At 51.4% G+C, this 16,272-nt stretch overlaps 1 protein-coding gene across 2 annotated transcripts in view; it reads left to right on the top strand.

The window, feature by feature from the left end:
* Positions 1-16,272, top strand: part of C1QTNF5 (C1q and TNF related 5) — a 76,599-nt gene that overhangs the window by 24,225 nt on the left and 36,102 nt on the right. Inside the window, exon 1 of one of the 2 annotated variants that reach the window (XM_075328906.1) lies at positions 6,253-6,331. The exons of the other annotated variant lie outside the window; for it this stretch is intronic. Coding sequence (XP_075185021.1) covers positions 6,321-6,331 — 11 coding nt within the window. The 5' untranslated portion in view covers positions 6,253-6,320. Of the gene's footprint in view, positions 1-6,252; positions 6,332-16,272 lie in introns of those variants that run through there. 2 annotated transcript variants of the gene reach the window in all.

Here is a 16,272-nt window from a genome sequence, read left to right as displayed (position 1 = left end):
TGTGCCCGCGCTACACCAGCATGTCGCACACAACATCACCGCTTCCTTGAGAAACTCTGTGTGTGAACGGGTGCATTTCACCACCGATACTTGGACCAGTAAGCATGGACAGGGACGTTACATGTCGCTGACTGGGCACTGGGTAACTATGGTGATAGATGGTGAAGGGTCTGCTGCACAAGTCTTGCCGTCCCCACGACTTGTGTGTCAATCCTCTGTCTGTCCAAGTTCCGCCACAGCTTCTGCATCCTCCACCTCATCTGGGTCCTCCACCTCCGCCCCAAGCCTGCCTGGTCAGGCCACCAGCGTTCTCACTGCGCAGAAGGAATCACGCACGCCTCATTACTATGCTGGCAGCCGAGCGCAACGGCATCAGGCGGTCTTTAGCTTGACATGTCTTGGTAATAAGAGTCACACAGCTGAGGAGTTGTGGTCAGCTCTGCGGTCCGAGTTTAATAAATGGTTGTCTCCACTCAACCTGCAGCCTGGTAAGGCCGTGTGCGACAATGCTGCAAACCTGGGTGCGGCCCTTCGCCTGGGCAAGGTGACACACGTACCTTGTATGGCTCACGTGTTGAACCTTGTCGTGCAGCAATTTTTAACACACTATCCCGGCCTAGATGGCCTTCTGAACAGGGCACGAAAACTGTCTGCTCACTTCCGGCGTTCAAGCGCCGCAGCTGAGCGACTTGCATCGCTCCAGAAGTCTTTCGGCCTGCCGGTTCATCGCCTGAAATGCGATGTGGCGACACGCTGGAATTCAACTCTACACATGTTACAGCGACTGTGGCAGCACCGCAGAGCCCTGGTGCAATACGTCATGACGTATAGCCTGGGCCAACGAGATGCAGAGGTGGGGCAGATCACCCTGATGGAGTGGTCTCAGATCAAGGACCTATGCACCCTTCTGCACAGTTTCGACATGGCGACGAATATGTTTAGCTCTGACAATGCCATTATCAGCATGACGATTCCAGTCATTTACATGCTGGAGCACACGTTAAACACTATTCGGAGTCAGGGGGTGGGACAACATGAAGGGGAGGAACTACAGGAGGATTCATATGTGCAAGGGACAACAACATCACCAAGATCCAGACGTTCATCATCACCAACGCAGCAGGCATGGGACCATGGGGAACAGGGATCGACAAGGGCGCATAGTAGCAGCCGAAATGTTGAGCAAGGTGCAGGAGAACATGAAGAAATGGAGGACGAACTGTCCATGGACATGGAAGACTCAGCGGATGAGGGAGACCTTGGTCAAATTTCAGTTGAAAGAGGTTGGGGGGAGATGTCAGAGGAAGAAAGAACGGTTAGCACCTCTATGCCACAAACACAGCGTGGACTTGGTCCGCATGGCTGCGCAAGACACATGAGTGCCTTCTTGTTGCACTACCTCCAACATGACAGTCGTATTGTCAAAATTAGAAGTGATGATGACTACTGGATTGCCACACTATTAGATCCCCGGTACAAGTCCAAATTTTGTGACATAATTCCAGCCATAGAAAGGGACGCACGTATGCAGGAGTATCAGCAGAAGCTGTTACTCGATCTTAGCTCGGCTTTTCCACCAAACAACCGTGCAGGTGCAGGGAGGGAATCTCCCAGTTGTAACTTGACAAACATGGGACGGTCTCGTCATCTTCACCAGTCTACCCGTACCAGTAGGACCGTATCTGGTGCCGGTAACAGCAATTTTATGGAATCTTTTCATAATTTTTTTAGACCCTCTTTTGCAAGGCCACCAGAGACAACAAGTCTGACACATACTCAACGGCTGGAGAGGATGATACAGGAGTATCTCCAAATGAACATCGATGCCATGACTGTGCAACTGGAGCCTTGCTCCTTTTGGGCTTCAAACATAGAAAAATGGCCAGAGCTCTCCAGTTACGCCTTGGAGATTTTGTCGTGTCCAGCTGCCAGCGTTGTCTCTGAACGTGTATTCAGTGCTGCTGGGTGTGTGCTGACAGATAAGCGCACGCGTCTGTCCAGTGACAATGTGGACAGACTGACGTTCATCAAAATGAACAAGTCATGGATCCAGAAGGAATTTACTACCCCTGTGTCATCCTGGGGAGAGTAAATGCTTGTGGATTTGGAATGTGCTTGATGCAAATCAAAACATCCTGTTTGCAACTAGGGCCCAAGTGCTGCCACTGATGGGGTGGGTGTCTGTGTGGCCCAATTTTTGGAAAAAAGGGAGACTCCGCTTGGAGTAACCCTTGCTTGCTGTGTTTTTAAAAGAAGCCAAGATGAACAGAGCTGGGATCAGGAAAGACTTTGCTACCTACCCCGGTGTCATCCTGGGGACGGATAAGAATGGCGTATTTTTGAATGTGCTTGATGCAAATCTAGCTGTGAAGTGTACAACTGGGGCACAACTGCTGCCACTGAAGGGGTGGGTGTGTGTGGGCCCAATTTTTGGAAAAAAGGGAGACTCCGCTTGGAGTAACCCTTGCTTGCTGTGTTTTTAAAAGAAGCCAAGATGAACAGAGCTGGGATCAGGAAAGACTTTGCTACCTACCCCGGTGTCATCCTGGGGACGGATAAGAATGGCGTATTTTTGAATGTGCTTGATGCAAATCTAGCTGTGAAGTGTACAACTGGGGCACAACTGCTGCCACTGAAGGGGTGGGTGTGTGTGGGCCCAATTTTTGGAAAAAAGGGAGACTCCGCTTGGAGTAACCCTTGCTTGCTGTGTTTTTAAAAGAAGCCAAGATGAACAGAGCTGGGATCAGGAAAGACTTTGCTACCTACCCCGGTGTCATCCTGGGGACGGATAAGAATGGCGTATTTTTGAATGTGCTTGATGCAAATCTAGCTGTGAAGTGTACAACTGGGGCACAACTGCTGCCACTGAAGGGGTGGGTGTGTGTGGGCCCAATTTTTGGAAAAAAGGGAGACTCCGCTTGGAGTAACCCTTGCTTGCTGTGTTTTTAAAAGAAGCCAAGATGAACAGAGCTGGGAACAGGAAAGACTTTGCTACCTACCCCGGTGTCATCCTGGGGACGGATAAGAATGGCGTATTTTTGAATGTGCTTGATGCAAATCAAAACATCCTGTTTGCAACTAGGGCCCAAGTGCTGCCACTGATGGGGTGGGTGTCTGTGTGGCCCAATTTTTGGAAAAAAAGGGAGACTCCGCTTGGAGTAACCCTTGCTTACATTGTTTTTAAAAGAAGCCAAGATGAACAAGTCATGGATCAGCAAAGACTTTATCTACGTACCCCGGTGTCATCCTGGGGACGGATAAGAATGGCGTATTTTTGAATGTGCTTGATGCAAATCAAAACATCCTGTTTGCAACTAGGGCCCAAGTGCTGCCACTGATGGGGTGGGTGTCTGTGTGGCCCAATTTTTGGAAAAAAGGGAGACTCCGCTTGGAGTAACCCTTGCTTGCTGTGTTTTTAAAAGAAGCCAAGATGAACAGAGCTGGGATCAGGAAAGACTTTGCTACCTACCCCGGTGTCATCCTGGGGACGGATAAGAATGGCGTATTTTTGAATGTGCTTGATGCAAATCTAGCTGTGAAGTGTACAACTGGGGCACAACTGCTGCCACTGAAGGGGTGGGTGTGTGTGGGCCCAATTTTTGGAAAAAAGGGAGACTCCGCTTGGAGTAACCCTTGCTTGCTGTGTTTTTAAAAGAAGCCAAGATGAACAGAGCTGGGATCAGGAAAGACTTTGCTACCTACCCCGGTGTCATCCTGGGGACGGATAAGAATGGCGTATTTTTGAATGTGCTTGATGCAAATCTAGCTGTGAAGTGTACAACTGGGGCACAACTGCTGCCACTGAAGGGGTGGGTGTGTGTGGGCCCAATTTTTGGAAAAAAGGGAGACTCCGCTTGGAGTAACCCTTGCTTGCTGTGTTTTTAAAAGAAGCCAAGATGAACAGAGCTGGGATCAGGAAAGACTTTGCTACCTACCCCAGTGTCATCCTGGGGACGGATAAGAATGGCGTATTTTTGAATGTGCTTGATGCAAATCTAGCTGTGAAGTGTACAACTGGGGCACAACTGCTGCCACTGAAGGGGTGGGTGTGTGTGGGCCCAATTTTTGGAAAAAAGGGAGACTCCGCTTGGAGTAACCCTTGCTTGCTGTGTTTTTAAAAGAAGCCAAGATGAACAGAGCTGGGATCAGGAAAGACTTTGCTACCTACCCCGGTGTCATCCTGGGGACGGATAAGAATGGCGTATTTTTGAATGTGCTTGATGCAAATCAAAACATCCTGTTTGCAACTAGGGCCCAAGTGCTGCCACTGATGGGGTGGGTGTCTGTGTGGCCCAATTTTTGGAAAAAAAGGGAGACTCCGCTTGGAGTAACCCTTGCTTACATTGTTTTTAAAAGAAGCCAAGATGAACAAGTCATGGATCAGCAAAGACTTTATCTACGTACCCCGGTGTCATCCTGGGGACAGATAAGAATGGCGTATTTTTGAATGTGCTTGATGCAAATCAAAACATCCTGTTTGCAACTAGGGCCCAAGTGCTGCCACTGATGGGGTGGGTGTCTGTGTGGCCCAATTTTTGGAAAAAAGGGAGACTCCGCTTGGAGTAACCCTTGCTTGCTGTGTTTTTAAAAGAAGCCAAGATGAACAGAGCTGGGATCAGGAAAGACTTTGCTACCTACCCCGGTGTCATCCTGGGGACGGATAAGAATGGCGTATTTTTGAATGTGCTTGATGCAAATCTAGCTGTGAAGTGTACAACTGGGGCACAACTGCTGCCACTGAAGGGGTGGGTGTGTGTGGGCCCAATTTTTGGAAAAAAGGGAGACTCCGCTTGGAGTAACCCTTGCTTGCTGTGTTTTTAAAAGAAGCCAAGATGAACAGAGCTGGGATCAGGAAAGACTTTGCTACCTACCCCGGTGTCATCCTGGGGACGGATAAGAATGGCGTATTTTTGAATGTGCTTGATGCAAATCTAGCTGTGAAGTGTACAACTGGGGCACAACTGCTGCCACTGAAGGGGTGGGTGTGTGTGGGCCCAATTTTTGGAAAAAAGGGAGACTCCGCTTGGAGTAACCCTTGCTTGCTGTGTTTTTAAAAGAAGCCAAGATGAACAGAGCTGGGATCAGGAAAGACTTTGCTACCTACCCCAGTGTCATCCTGGGGACGGATAAGAATGGCGTATTTTTGAATGTGCTTGATGCAAATCTAGCTGTGAAGTGTACAACTGGGGCACAACTGCTGCCACTGAAGGGGTGGGTGTGTGTGGGCCCAATTTTTGGAAAAAAGGGAGACTCCGCTTGGAGTAACCCTTGCTTGCTGTGTTTTTAAAAGAAGCCAAGATGAACAGAGCTGGGATCAGGAAAGACTTTGCTACCTACCCCGGTGTCATCCTGGGGACGGATAAGAATGGCGTATTTTTGAATGTGCTTGATGCAAATCAAAACATCCTGTTTGCAACTAGGGCCCAAGTGCTGCCACTGATGGGGTGGGTGTCTGTGTGGCCCAATTTTTGGAAAAAAGGGAGACTCCGCTTGGAGTAACCCTTGCTTGCTGTGTTTTTAAAAGAAGCCAAGATGAACAGAGCTGGGATCAGGAAAGACTTTGCTACCTACCCCGGTGTCATCCTGGGGACGGATAAGAATGGCGTATTTTTGAATGTGCTTGATGCAAATGTAGCTGTGAAGTGTACAACTGGGGCACAAGTGCTGCCACTGAAGGGGTGGGTGTGTGTGTGGCCCAATTTTTGGAAAAAAGGGAGACTCCGCTTGGAGTCACCTTGCGGTGTTTTACATGATTTTAGAAGGGCGTGCCATGCCTATATCTGTGTGTCCTCCTCTTTTTCCTTGTCCAGCTGTTTTGTTTTCGCATGAGTATATGTCCTTGTCACTTTCCAATGTGTTTGAGTTGTTTGTCACCTTTAGGACACCTTTGAGGGTGTTTTCTAGGTGTTTTTCTGTGTTTGTGATTGCCTGCCATTGTTTCCTATGCAGTTCGAGTTCGGTTCGTCGAACGTTCGACGAACCGAACTCGAACGGGAGGTCCGTTCGGCGAACCAACCTCGAGCCGAACCGCGACCGGTTCGCTCATCTCTAATTGTGAGATATATTGAAGAGTGTGTAGCGGGCTTAAGAGATAATAGTCGGGCTCCGACCTTATCTTTAGCACTGAGACTGCTTCCTGCTGTGACCTGCACACGCTCCCTGGGCAGTCCAGATGACAGCTTTGGGAGGAGATCGCCGCCATCTTTGTGGAGCTCACAGCGTATGCTGTGTGCTCCACATTCCCTCTGTGACCGTTTTGTGCTCAGCGCTAGTCGAGGGGTGACACTGGGCTGACAGGAGATGCTGCTGGGAGCAGAGGTATGGGAATGAGGTGAGTATATGCGGCGGGGCGGTGATCGCAGCTGACATTAGCTGCGATCACCTGCAGCTCCTCCTGTCACTGTACTCAGCGGTGACAGGAGTAACTGCCGAGACACCAGGCTCCCAGGAGGAGGTGCTGGGAGCGGAGGTCCTGGATGGGGTGAGTAACGGTGATGGGGGGAGCGGTGATCGCAGCTTAACATCTATAGTACAATGCCTGGCTGCAGATCACCGCTCCTTGCTGCCGCCACTGTATTCAAAGCAAAGCAGAGAAATCACACTCTGCTTTGCTCTGACCACACTGACACAGCTCTGCTACATCACAGCTCACCGATATAGCACAGCTGTGTACTGTATGCAGCACTATGAGACACGGTATTGTGGTGCACTATATTGTGGGGCACTGTATATTATGTGTGCTGCCCCAGCAGCGGATCCAACCGCTCGGATCCGGGGGTGGTGGTAGTTCGTGGCTCAAGGGTTTCCGGAAACGGGGGCTCAGGGGCCACACTCAAATGTAAAAGGGAGTATTTACAGGGGATTTGGTATAGTTCATGACGGGACCCTGGATAGTGATGGGACACAGTGCAGGGGTCAGTCAGGTACTCACTCAGCAATGAAGCAGACGCTGACAACAGGGTAAACAAAGTCCCTGAATGCCGCTGCCTCACAAGGGGAGCTCGTCCGGGTCCCGTCCCCTGTAGTGCTGCTGGTGGTCTGTAACCTGCCTCCTGGCACTAAGTTTTAGTGTCCGTTGTGGCCCGGTAGCTTGGAGCTATCCGGGCCCCGCCCCCCACTGTGGCTAAGTGGAGGAGCCTGCTCTCAGGGCTCACGCTTGGGATTTCAGTGGGCCACTTGCTAGGAAAGCCCTATCCCCCTCGATGTGCTAATGCCCCGGTTCTGGAGCTCGTGGGAACAGTCCATAAAGGCCCCGTTCTCCTGAAGTTAATTGCCGGGTTACCTGAAGCTTCTCCCCGACCTAGGGTCCATGTACCCCATCGTGTCTTCAGTCCCGGACTGGTGATAGGACCAGGCTGCTGACCGTCCTGCTTGACGGGTCCCAGGCACCTAGCCTCAATCCCCTGGGACCGGGGGTCCAACTACTCTAGGTCCAGACCACCATCTACGACCTAATTTTTCTCTCCCCTGGGAGCTCCAACTCCCAGCTTCCTCAGAGCTCCTCTCTCACTGGGAGCTACTTCTGTTCTCTCATCAGCTCTGCTCTGCACTTCCTCCCTCGCTGACTTGACCTTGACACCTCCCACCTCCCTGTCCGACCGCTAGGTGGGCGGCCCTATTCCTGCTTAAGCAGCCCACTGGTGTGCCTGACAGGTGTGGTGCAAAAGTGTATCTAGGATTTGTGAATGCTGATGGAGGCAACGCTGCAGGGTAGAGACCCAGAACCATGGGGGGTTGAATACTACATGGGTAGGATAGTTTGTGCAGTACCCTGTGACGACCTGAATAGTCCAGGGGTGTCACATTATAGAGCACTGAATGCCATGGAGCACTGTATATTATGGGGCACAGTATTGTGGAGCACGTTATGTCATGGGGCAGAGTATTGCAGAGCACGGTATATTATGGGGCACAATATTGTGGAGCATGGTATATTATGGAGCACAGTATTGCGGAGCACAGTATATTATAGGGCACTGAATACCGTGGAGCACTGAATACCACGGAACACTGTATATTATGGGGCACAGTATTGGGCAGCACGGTATATAATGGGGCACAGTATTGCTGAGCACAGTATATTATGGGGCACAGTATTGCGGAGCACAGTATATTATAGGACATTGTATTGCGGAGCATGGTATATTATGGGGCACGGTATTGCAGAGCACGGTATATTATGGGGCACAGTATTCCAGAGCACGGTATAATATGGGGCACAGTATTAAGGAGCACGGTATATTATGGGGCACAGTATTGCGGAGCACAGTATATTATGGGGCACAGTATACAGTGGGGCACATTATACAGTGGAGCACTACCCTGTTTCCCCGAAAATAAGACACTGTCATATATTTTTTTGCCCTGAAAAAAGCACTATGTCTTATTTTCAGGGGGTGTCTTATTCTCGAGGAGACATGGTTGGGGGTAAGTTTACCCCCCACAAAAAGCAGATCCCCCCCATCCCAGGATCGTCATACTTACCAGCCCAGGGCGTCTGTATGGCTCCCAGATCCTTCTGTGATCTCCCATCAGGTACGCTGCACACACACGCACACACACACACACACACACACACTTCTCCCTGTGATCTCCCTGCAGCTGTGCTCCCCTGCATCTGGCTGACATCAGATTACACACACACACACACACACACACAAACACACACTTCTCCCTGTGATCTCCCTGCAGCTGTGCTCCCCTGCGTCTGGCTGACATCAGATCTCTCACACACACACACACATCAGATCACACTCACTCACTCACACACAAACACACACCCACCCCACTTCTTCCCACCCCACGATCCCAGCAGCTGATCCGATCGCTTATGTCGCGGGCGGAGGAGGGGACGCTGCGCTCACCCACTGCTCGGGTCCGGCTGCTGCTGCTGTTCGGTGGTGGCTCGAGCGACGGGCGAGGGGTGGTTTGGTTTGGGTGGTTTGGTTTAGGGATATTGTCCGTGACGCCACCCATGGTTGTGGTGAAGTTGTGACACCACCGCTGCTCTGGACAGGGATCCCAGGAGTGATGACAGGGAGCAGCTTGGATGTTGGTTCTCCCCTCCGTGGGTAGGGGGGTTGGTTGTCCCGGGGCCCCGGTGAGAGTTAGGGATGGCAGGCGGGTTACGGGGCCTGGTGAGGTGCAGGGTCGCGGGAGCAGCGCTGTGCCGCACGGCACGGAGGTACTCACTCAGCCAGTAATTCACATGGAGTCTCTGGTCAAACAAACGGCTGGATGGACGGGTCCCACATACGGCTGTGGTTGTTCTCCTCCCGGTAGGTTGATGGTGACTGCCTTTCCCTGCACCTGTGTTGTGTAACCCGCTCCCCAGCTTGAATGGATGTTGAAGGAGCCCCTTTTGCCCGCAGGCTCTGGCCCTGGGAACTGTAGCCTTGGCGGTGACTGTGTTTCCCTTTACGGTGTGAGCTGTTGCCTTCAATCGGGTCTTGACTGCTGGGAAACCCCGGAGGTTCCCTTCGCTAACGGATTTGACCAGTTTTACGGCGCCTCCTAGCCTGGTCGGGGTCCGTAAGCCCCGCCGAATGGTGCTGGCTTCTCTTTGCTCCCCGATCCGGTACCGTCGGGCCACCGCCCGTCCCCGGTCCTTACGGTTCGCTCCAATCAGCCTCTCCTGCAGACAGTCACCACCGTCTGCCAACCTTGCTGTATGTGCCCGCGCCACGCACCCGGACACGGTCAGTCTCCTCTACTACCACTTCACTCTCCAAAACTCAACTGCTCTTTCTCCTCCACTACTACTTCCCTCTTCCACTTTCACTGTCCCTCACTGTTCTGACTTCCTTTCCCGCCTCCAGGACTGTGAACTCCTCGGTGGGTGGGGCCAACCGCCTGGCCCACCCCCTGGTGTGATCATCAGCCCCTGGAGGAAGGCAACAAGGATTTGTGTTTGGCTTCGGTGTGCCTAGCCGGGGTGTGGGGTGTGTTGGTGTACTACCTGTGACGACCTGGCTTGTCCAGGGCGCCACATTCCCCCTTAGTAAAATGCAGACCATCCGCGGGCTGCCTGTCCATCACCGGTTTTATTTTTGGTTAACTGCAAAGAGATAGAAAACGGTAAAAGGCATGTAAAAACATCACAAACATTTTTCAATGGTACGGCTTCCGCTCTTCTCCCACCCAAACAACCTGGCCCTGATGCTGCCCCTAAGAAGTGGGCAGCACCCCTTGCCCCAGTCCATCACCAGGCTGCCCGAGCGGGTTCTGTCTCTTTCAGGGGACCCGCGTCCATGGGGACCCCTAAACCCCCGGAGGATCGCCACCGGTTCCGGTGGTGGCCGGGCCCCAGCCTACTCCACTGCGGGCCCTTCCTCCAATCTGCCTCTCCGGAGGCGGTAACGGTATCAAGCCAAAAACATTTTTATTTACATCCCACTAGTTTGTGGTTGCCCTGCAAGTTCTCGGGCCTGTCCGTAAGCAGTTCCTTACGCAACGGTTTGCAGACAGTCCCTACGGGGACAACAGTTGCCGGCAACGGCCGGTTCAATCAAAACATCAATCAGGTTACTTCTTCGGTTGATTCACTTATCATTTAAAAACTTTCAAACTGGTACTGGTGGTCCCAACGGGGACAACTTTTAGGCGGAGGACCGCCGACTTCACTTTAGATCCATGGTGTCAGCCGGAGGAGGGGGCTGGGCTGGTGCTCGGGCCTCTTGACTGCCCCTCAGCTTCGCATCCAGCGCAAACCAACCCCTCTCCCCGCAGTGCCTGGTGTATTGGACCAAGTCTCCTGGCATCATATTATGGCCGGGATGATCCTCCGGTAGGTGGGCGTGGACGTCCCGTCGGGCGATAAAGACTTCGGCCTCCAGGCCCGGCTCATATATAAATCCATACCCCCGACGGACGTCAAACCTCCTCACCTGCCCCTCATAGATTGGGCCCCGTATGAGGAAAGTGGCCTGGCGGAGGCTCTCTTTTTCCTTAATCGCGCGGGCTACCAGCTCCGCCTTCTTCTCCCTCTCCGCGATTTACTGGCCCAGCGGGGTCTGCTCCCTGTCCCAGTAAGGGGCTATTGCGGGCCCCGGCGCACGGATCGGGCCCCACGAGACCTCCTTCACGCTGCACTTCACTGGCATCTTGGGTGGAAGGTCCCGTGGTATCATGGCCTGGGGTGCTGCCTTACAGCGGCGGCGCGGCCTCAGCCGAGGCATGGGGGATGGGCACAGGGATCGTCTCCCGCTTGACCTCCTGCATGGAACAGCCTGCCAGAGTCGATACGGTTTCGGGCCCGGTGGTTACGGGAGCCTCCGGTATGGATTCACCGACGGGCTTGGCCTTTGGTGACTTCCAGGGAAGCGGTTCTGGACGGTCATGGACTTCTGTTGCAGACCGGTCCGCCGGGGCGGATTGGCGGGGTACCGCTACCGGTTCTGATTATAGCGGGCCTAGTGACGGGGCAGCAGCAGCCAACATGGGTAGTGGGGGAGGTAGCAGGGCGAGCGGGCGTAGACCGGGCCCCTCGGCCGCAATGACCGACCCGCTAGGGGTACAGGGGCGTGGGTCACTTACCCGCCCTTCCAGAACTCCCTCCTCCTCGCGTCTCCGTATGGCCGCCACCACCTCCGCCATGTCGGTCTCCCACTCCTCCAAGAGGAGCTGCACCCGGATCTGCAGCCGTTGCTGTAGCTGGGCAGTCCGGACCTCTACCCACGCCGCGGTCCCGGGCGCGGGGGCTACAGTGCTGCGGGATGGCTGGTACATTGCTGCGGCGGCCTCTTCCAGGAACCACAAGATGGCCACAGGGTCCTGGCGTCCCTGCTTTTATAGCCGCGAGCTACATGCGGCCAGACGCCATCCGTCCCCCTTAGTCTTTTTCCGGCTCCTCCTCTATAGGGGCGGGGTTTCAGCTTTCGCACCTCCACTACTCGGGAAGACGCTCGAGCGGGGACTTTTCGCGCCCAAAATGGCGGCTTCTCAAAGTTTTCGGCCGGACACCTCCGGCGGTCACAAGGCGCACCTCTACCAGACGGCAGAGCGGTAAGATCCTGTTCGTGACGCCAAGTTGTCGCGGGCGGAGGAGGGGACGCTGCGCTCACCCACTGCTCGGGTCCGGCTGCTGCTGCTCGGTGGTGGCTCGAGCGATGGGCCGGATCCCGGGGACTCGAGCGGCGCTCCTCGCCCGTGAGTGAAAGGGGGTGGTTTGGTTTAGGGATATTGTCCGTGACGCCACCCACGGTTGTGGTGAAGTTGTGACACCACCGCTGCTCTGGACGGGGATCCCGGGAGCGATGACAGGGAGCAGCTTGGATGTTGGTTCTCCCCTCCGTGGGTAGGGGGGTTGGTTGTCCCGGGGACCCGGTCAGGGTTAGGGATGGCAGGCGGGTTACGGGGCCTGGTGAGGTGCAGGGTCGCGGGGGCAGCGCTGTGCCGCACGGCACGGTGGTACTCACTCAGCCAGTAATTCACACGGAGTCTCTGGTCAAACAAACGGCTGGATGGACGGGTCCCACAGACGGCTGCGTTTGTTCTCCTCCCGGTAGGTTGATGGTGACTGTCTTTACCTGCACCTGTGTTGTGTTTACGGTTCCAATGGCTTCCCACCGGTAACCCGCTCCCCAGCTTGGATGGATGCTGAAGGAGCCCCTTTTGCCCGCAGGCTCTGGCCCTGGGAACTGTAGCCTTGGCAGTGACTGTGTTTCCCTTTACGGTGTGAGCTGTTGCCTTCAATCGGGTCTTGACTGCTGGGAAACCCCGGAGGTTCCCTTCGCTAATGGATTTAACCAGTTTTACGGTGACTCCTAGCCTGGTCGGGGTCCGTAAGCTCTGACGAATGGTGCTAGCTTCTCTTTGCTCCCCGATCCGGTACCATCGGGCTACCGCCCGTCCCCGGTCCTTACGGTTCGCTCCAATCAGCCTCTCCTGCAGACGGTCACCACCGTCTGCCAACCTTGCTGTATGTGCCCGGGCCACGCACCCGGACACGGTCAGTCTCCTCTACTACCACTTCACTCTCCAAAACTCAACTGCTTCCTTTTCCCGCCTCCAGGACTGTGAACTCCTCGGTGGGCGGGGCCAACCGCCTGGCCCACCCCCTGGTGTGGACATCAGCCCCTGGAGAAAGGCAACAAGGATTTTTGTTTGGCTTCGGGGTGCCTAGCCGGGGTGTGGGGTGTGTTGGTGTAGTACCTGTGACGACCTGGCTTGTCCAGGGCGCCACACTTACGTTCACACACAGTCACACATGAGACAGTATATACGCACACACACACTCACACATCAGACAGCATACACGCACACATCTGATCGCATACACTCACACACACACACCACTTCTCCCTGTGCCCTCCGGTGGGCGGTCCCAGCAGCTGTGCTGCACGCTGTGCTCCTCTGCCTCCTTCCGACACTCATAGTTCATAGTATCATAGTTTTTAAGGTTGAAGGGAGACTCTAAGTCCATCTAGTTCAACCCGTAGCCTAACATGTTGATCCAGAGGAAGGCAAAAAACCCCAATGTGGCAAACAAGTTCCAATGGGGAAAAAATTTCCTTCCTGACTCCACATACGGCAATCAGACTAGTTCCCTGGATCAATACCCTGTCATAAAATCTAATATACATAACTGGTTATATTAAATTTTTCAAGAAGGGCATCCAGGCTCTGCTTAAATGTTAGTAGTGAATCACTCATTACAACATCATGCGGCAGAGAGTTCCATAGTCTCACTGCTCGTACAGTAAAGAATCCTCGTCTGTGATTATGATTAAACCTTCTTTCCTCAAGACGTAGCGGATGCCCCCGTGTTCCAGTCGCAGGCCTAGGTGTAAATAGATCTTTGGAAAGGTCTCTGTACTGTCCCCTCATATATTTATACATTGTGATTAGATCTCCCCTAAGCCTTCGTTTTTCCAGACTAAATAACCCCAAGTTTAATAACCTGTCTTCGTATTGCAGCCCCCCCATTCCTCTAATAATCTTGGTCGCTCTTCTTTGCACCCTCTCCAGTTCAGCTATGTCCTTCTTATATATCGGTGACCAGAATTGTACACAGTATTCTAAGTGCGGTCGCACTAGTGACTTGTACAGAGGTAGAACTATATTTTTTTCATGAACACTTATACCTCTTTTAATACATCCCATTATTTTATTAGCCCTGGCAGCAGCTGCCTGACACTGTCCACTAAAGTGAAGTTTACCATCCACCCATACACCCAAGTCTTTTTCTGTGTCTGTTTTACCCAGTGTTCTACAATTAAGTACATAATCATAAATGTTATTTCCTCTACCCAAGTGCATGACCTTACATTTATCTACATTAAACTTCAATTGCCACTTCTCAGCCCAATCCTCCAATTTACATAAATCTCCCTGTAATATAAAATTATCCTCCTCTGTATTGATTACCCTGCAGAGTTTAGTATCATCTGCAAATATTGAAATTCTACTCCGCATGCCCCCAACAAGGTCATTTATAAATATGTTGAAAAGAAGCGGGCCCAATACTGACCCCTGTGGTACCCCACTATGAACTGAGACCCAGTCCGAGTACGTACCATTAATAACCACCCTTTGTTTCCTATCACTGAGCCAGTTTTTAACCCAGTTACACATATTTTCCCCTATCCCCATTATTCTCATTTTATGTACCAACCTTTTGTGTGGCACCGTATCAAAAGCTTTTGAAAAGTCCATATACACAACATCCACTGCATTTCCCTGGTCCAGGCTTGAACTTACCTCTTCATAGAAGCTGATCAAATTAGTTTGACAGGATCGATCCCTCATAAACCCATGTTGATACTCTGTCATAAGGTTATTTTTCTTGAGATACTCCAGTATAGCATCTCTCAAGAAACCCTCAAGGATTTTACCAACCGTAGAGGTTAAACTTACCGGCCTATAATTTCCCGGCTCAGTTTTTGTCCCTTTTTTAAATATTGGCACCACATTTGCTATGCGCCAGTCCTGCGGTACCGACCCTGTTATTAAGGAATCTGAGAAGATTAAAAATAATGGTCTATCTATCACAGAACTCAATTCCTGTAGTACTCTGGGGTGTATGCCATCCGGGCCCGGAGATTTGTCAACCTTAGTGATTTCGAGGCGGCGGCGTACTACCTGCTGGGTTAAGCAGGTAATATTCAAGGGTGAATTTATGGCATCACTGGTCATGTCATCTGCCATGGCATTTTCTTGTATAAAAACCGTAGAAAAAAAGTCATTCAGCAGGTTGGCTTTACCCTCATCCCCTTCCACCATTTCACCAAGACTATTTTTAAGGGGGCCAACACTATCGCTTTTCAGTTTTTTACTGTTTATGTAGTTAAAGAATATTTTAGGATTATTTTTACTTTCTCTCGCAATGAGTCTCTCTGTCTCAAACTTAGCTAACTTAATTTGCTTTTTACATATTTTATTTAATTTTCTATAATTATATAATGCCTCATCACTACCTACCCTCTTTAATTCTTTTAAGGCTTTCTGTTTTTCTTTTATTGCTTCCCTTACAGCTCTATTTAGCCATAGGGGTTTCCTCCTATTTCTAGCATGTTTGTTCCCATAGGGTATATTTTCTGCACAAGCACTATTCAGGATGCTCATAAAAGTCTCCCATTTGCTTTGTGTACTTTTATTACTTAGTACATCATCCCAGTTTATTGCACTAAGATCATCTCTCAACCGTTTAAAATTTGCTTTCCTGAAGTTTAGTGTCCTTGTAGCCCCTCTACTATACATCTTACTAAAGAATACATGAAAACTTATTATTTTGTGATCACTATTCCCCAAGTAACCCCCAACTTGTATATTTGATATGCGGTCTGGCCTATTGGTTAGTACAAGGTCTAGTAGTGCTCCCCCTCTTGTGGGGTCCTGTACCATTTGTGAAAGGTAATTATCTTTCATTGTTATCAAAAATCTATTTCCTTTGCTGGAACTGCAAGTTTCTGTTCCCCAATTTATATCAGGATAGTTAAAGTCCCCCATAATAATTACCTCTCCGAGACTCGCTGCTTTATCAATTTGCTTTATGAGGAGATTCTCTACCTCTTCCATAATATTCGGCGTCTTATAACACACCCCTATCAGTATTTTATTATTCACTCTCCCCCCCCTTATCTCCACCCATAGGGACTCTACATTCTCAGTACCCTCACATATGTTGTCATGCAGGATGGGTTTTAAGGATGATTTTACATATAGACACACACCTCCCCCTCGCTTATTTGTACGGTCATTCCTGAATAGGCTATAACCCTGTAAATTAACAGCCCAGTCATAGCTCTCATCCAGCCATGTCTCTGATATCCC

Source organism: Anomaloglossus baeobatrachus, chromosome 11, assembly GCF_048569485.1.
Source record: "Anomaloglossus baeobatrachus isolate aAnoBae1 chromosome 11, aAnoBae1.hap1, whole genome shotgun sequence".
In the NCBI taxonomy this organism is placed as follows: Eukaryota; Metazoa; Chordata; class Amphibia; order Anura; family Aromobatidae; genus Anomaloglossus; species Anomaloglossus baeobatrachus.
The sequence above is the reverse complement of the archived record's forward strand: the minus strand, read 5'-3'. Positions and strand labels throughout refer to the sequence as shown.